Raw genomic sequence first — 3,076 nt, 5'->3', positions numbered from 1 at the left:
CAAACACAACCCCACATTGACCCCTGTATAAATGAATGTGAATGAAAGGAAGTTATAAATCAAACTCGATTAACAACTTTTAGCTATGTTTGTATCGATTCCCTCATCGGTTTTGTGACCATGTACATTGGAGAGAACTCAACATAAATATGAGGTCCCTAAATAGGCAATTGTTAAAAGAATTGTAACATTTGGCTTAAATTAGTTTATAAGTTTTTACAGTGGTTACAAAATTTTAGTAACCGATATAACTAGTTCCCCTTTCAAGATCATAAGAAATGTTTGGTTCAGTTGTGGTTCCGATATTCCAATAAATTTCGATAGATACTTTTCTTTTGCTCTCTAGTATTGGAATGTGGATAGGGTACCGCAGCAAGTTCTTTTATTTTTGAGGGACTAATAATGTAAATACTATATACTATATTAACACGATGGGAAAATTTATCCAAAAAATAGTTTGAGATCGAAAACGCATTTTTACGAGTTTCAATTTTCAAACTATGATATAAATCTTTAATTTAATGATAAAGTCTCCCATTTTTATAATCTATTTGATTACATTTGTTTGGTTTGTTTTCTTGAATTGCTCTTCATATCCTTGTTATGTTACTGACATATTGGAATCTTTGTATTTGTAGAAAAACCACAAAATCTTACAATAGTTTAGTCTATTCCGCAAAACTAATCCAAAAATTCTGTTCATGTCACAACAGACAAATATGCCCAAACAACTGCATCTATTTTTCTTAAACCGAAATAATACTTATCAAGACTATTACATTACATATTATATAGACTTTTCTAATTTTAAAAAGTGTTCACTTCACATTAAAAGTTCTTTTAAACATAAAACTTCAGTTGTTTGAAAATTAGCCCCATATTATTTAGCATCATACAAATAAAATATAAGCTTTAGTCCATTCAAACAAAAACTACACCATTTTACTGAAATCGCCATTAGCAAAAATCCAGAAAACAAACTATCATCATTTCAAAAGCAAACACTAACAGATAAAGATCTGGAGAAGCTTTATTCCAAGATCATAATACTGTCATAAACCTAAAAACCATTACTCACATAAACCCTAGGATTAAACAACACCTAATAATCAGAATCAGAATCGGAATAATACACATACCCACCATACTCAACACCATCGCCATTGTCAGAATCAGAATCATACCCATGCCCACCATAGTTACCACCATAGCCATGGTCGTATGCTATGACGTTCTTGCTGTCATTGTTGTTGTTGAAACTCACATTGCGAACCCTCTGCTCGTTGTAGACCTCTGTGTACCCACTCTTGTCTCCGATTCTGACAGTAGAAGTTTCCTTGTATTCATTCCTTGTTCCACTTTTTCCGTTCTTCCACTGAAAGTCTCCGGCGGAGACTTTCTCCGTCGCCGTTGCACGTCCGTAGGAACCCGTCTGCTTGTCACTGAAAGCTACTCGGGTTTTGTTCTCGAAACCACCTTCGCCGACGGTTGTTTCCATTGGTAAAGTGAGGAAGGTTCCGAGGTAAGCGACGTTCTCCATCGATTTTGACTCAGATGAGCCGGATTTTTCAGATCCTTTCTCCATCGTCGGCGATCTGTAGAAAACATATCGAGAACAAAAATATTACAAAAAGCTTAAACGAGCAAAAGTAAAAGACAACAGATCGTAATGTAAAGTAAGGGAACAGGAATCGAACATAAACGACCAATTGCGAGAATCAAAACGCGTTCAAAACAGATCATGAAAATGAAACGTAAAATCTACACAAGATCACTGAAATTCATATGAAAAAAGGAACTGCGTTGATCATCATGCGAAAGTAAATAAGGAAAAACGAATAGTGTATCGAATTAATACAGTTAAACTAATCAATCAGAAAACTGGAATGATAAAGAACAGGAAGAAATAGAGGATGATAGTTGGACCTTCGTTGTTTGAGTGGGAAATTGAGAATTGAAGAAATGTATGAAGGTGTGAGGGATTATTTCTGTAGAGAAAGCGACAAAATATGGAGAAGATGGAGAAGGCGAGTAACGGAACGGATTCTGATAGCGTCCGTACAGCCACGTCGCTGCGTGGGTGTTGCAAACCGTACTGCAAACTGTAAAATTGTTCCAGTCTTCCAGATACGAACAAATCATGATTTTTCTAATAAAACACATCTTTAAAAGTTTTCTTTAGAAATATTCGGAAATCATTTTAATTTTTAACACCAAAATAGGACTTTATATTGTTCAACGAAGTCTTGTATCGAATAGTTATGTTCCAAGCTGATTTGAGGCATGATTTAAGTCGATAAAATTGAACTATAAACAAATACTATAAGGCTCTAAAAAATATATAAAATTATAATCAAGTAACTAAAATTGAACTATAATAAGATTTTACGATTGTGATAGAACAAGGTACATGTACAATTTAACGGGAACATATAAGATCATATTCCAATCTACCAAACATTTCTTTAATATTTTTACTTCACTCATTTCCAAAAACATTTGTCACGACATTATATGAGGCTTTAGGATCTTAATCGGACAAACTTACTAGATTTTGTATATATATACTGTTCCGGCCAAATTATGCTTCGGAAAACTTGATCAACATAATCATAAAACACCATTTCATGTTGTCTTTATTAGTAAAAATATATAATCATACAATCAACTTTGGATACCATACTGAATTGCAATTTATAGTCTATCGTAATGAAATAAAGAACAACGCCAGTCAAATAAAATCTTGAATCATACGAAATTCAAAAACCACATACCGATTTACCCTTTAAGATCATTCAAACTAATAAAAGTTCAGCCTTTATAGCAATTGATCATGCAACATAAATCAAGAAACCAAAAAAGTAAAATGAAATTATATATAATTATACACCCATCAAATAAAAGTTGAAATTAAACTAAATCCATCCAACGCCCCTGATGTCTCTCCCATATTGTCTTTGGATTTTCGATATATATTTTTATTTATCAAAATTAACCTTAACTTGAAACACCAAAAAACATTAAGAGACGAGTGAATGAAAATTACGAGATTAACATACTTCACTTCCTGTTAGAT

At 32.9% G+C, this 3,076-nt stretch overlaps 1 protein-coding gene across 1 annotated transcript; it reads right to left on the bottom strand.

Moving 5' to 3' along the window:
* Positions 1-760: 760 nt before the first annotated feature.
* Positions 761-1,980, bottom strand: LOC111894810 (uncharacterized; the record flags this gene model as incomplete). The annotated part of the gene is given in 2 exon segments (XM_023890908.3): positions 761-1,595; positions 1,927-1,980. A coding segment is annotated over 1 exon segment (483 nt). The 3' UTR covers positions 761-1,102.
* Between the last annotated feature and the right edge of the window lie 1,096 nt (positions 1,981-3,076).

Source organism: Lactuca sativa, chromosome 8, assembly GCF_002870075.4.
Source record: "Lactuca sativa cultivar Salinas chromosome 8, Lsat_Salinas_v11, whole genome shotgun sequence".
Lineage (NCBI taxonomy): Eukaryota > Viridiplantae > Streptophyta > Magnoliopsida > Asterales > Asteraceae > Lactuca > Lactuca sativa.
The sequence above is the reverse complement of the archived record's forward strand: the minus strand, read 5'-3'. Positions and strand labels throughout refer to the sequence as shown.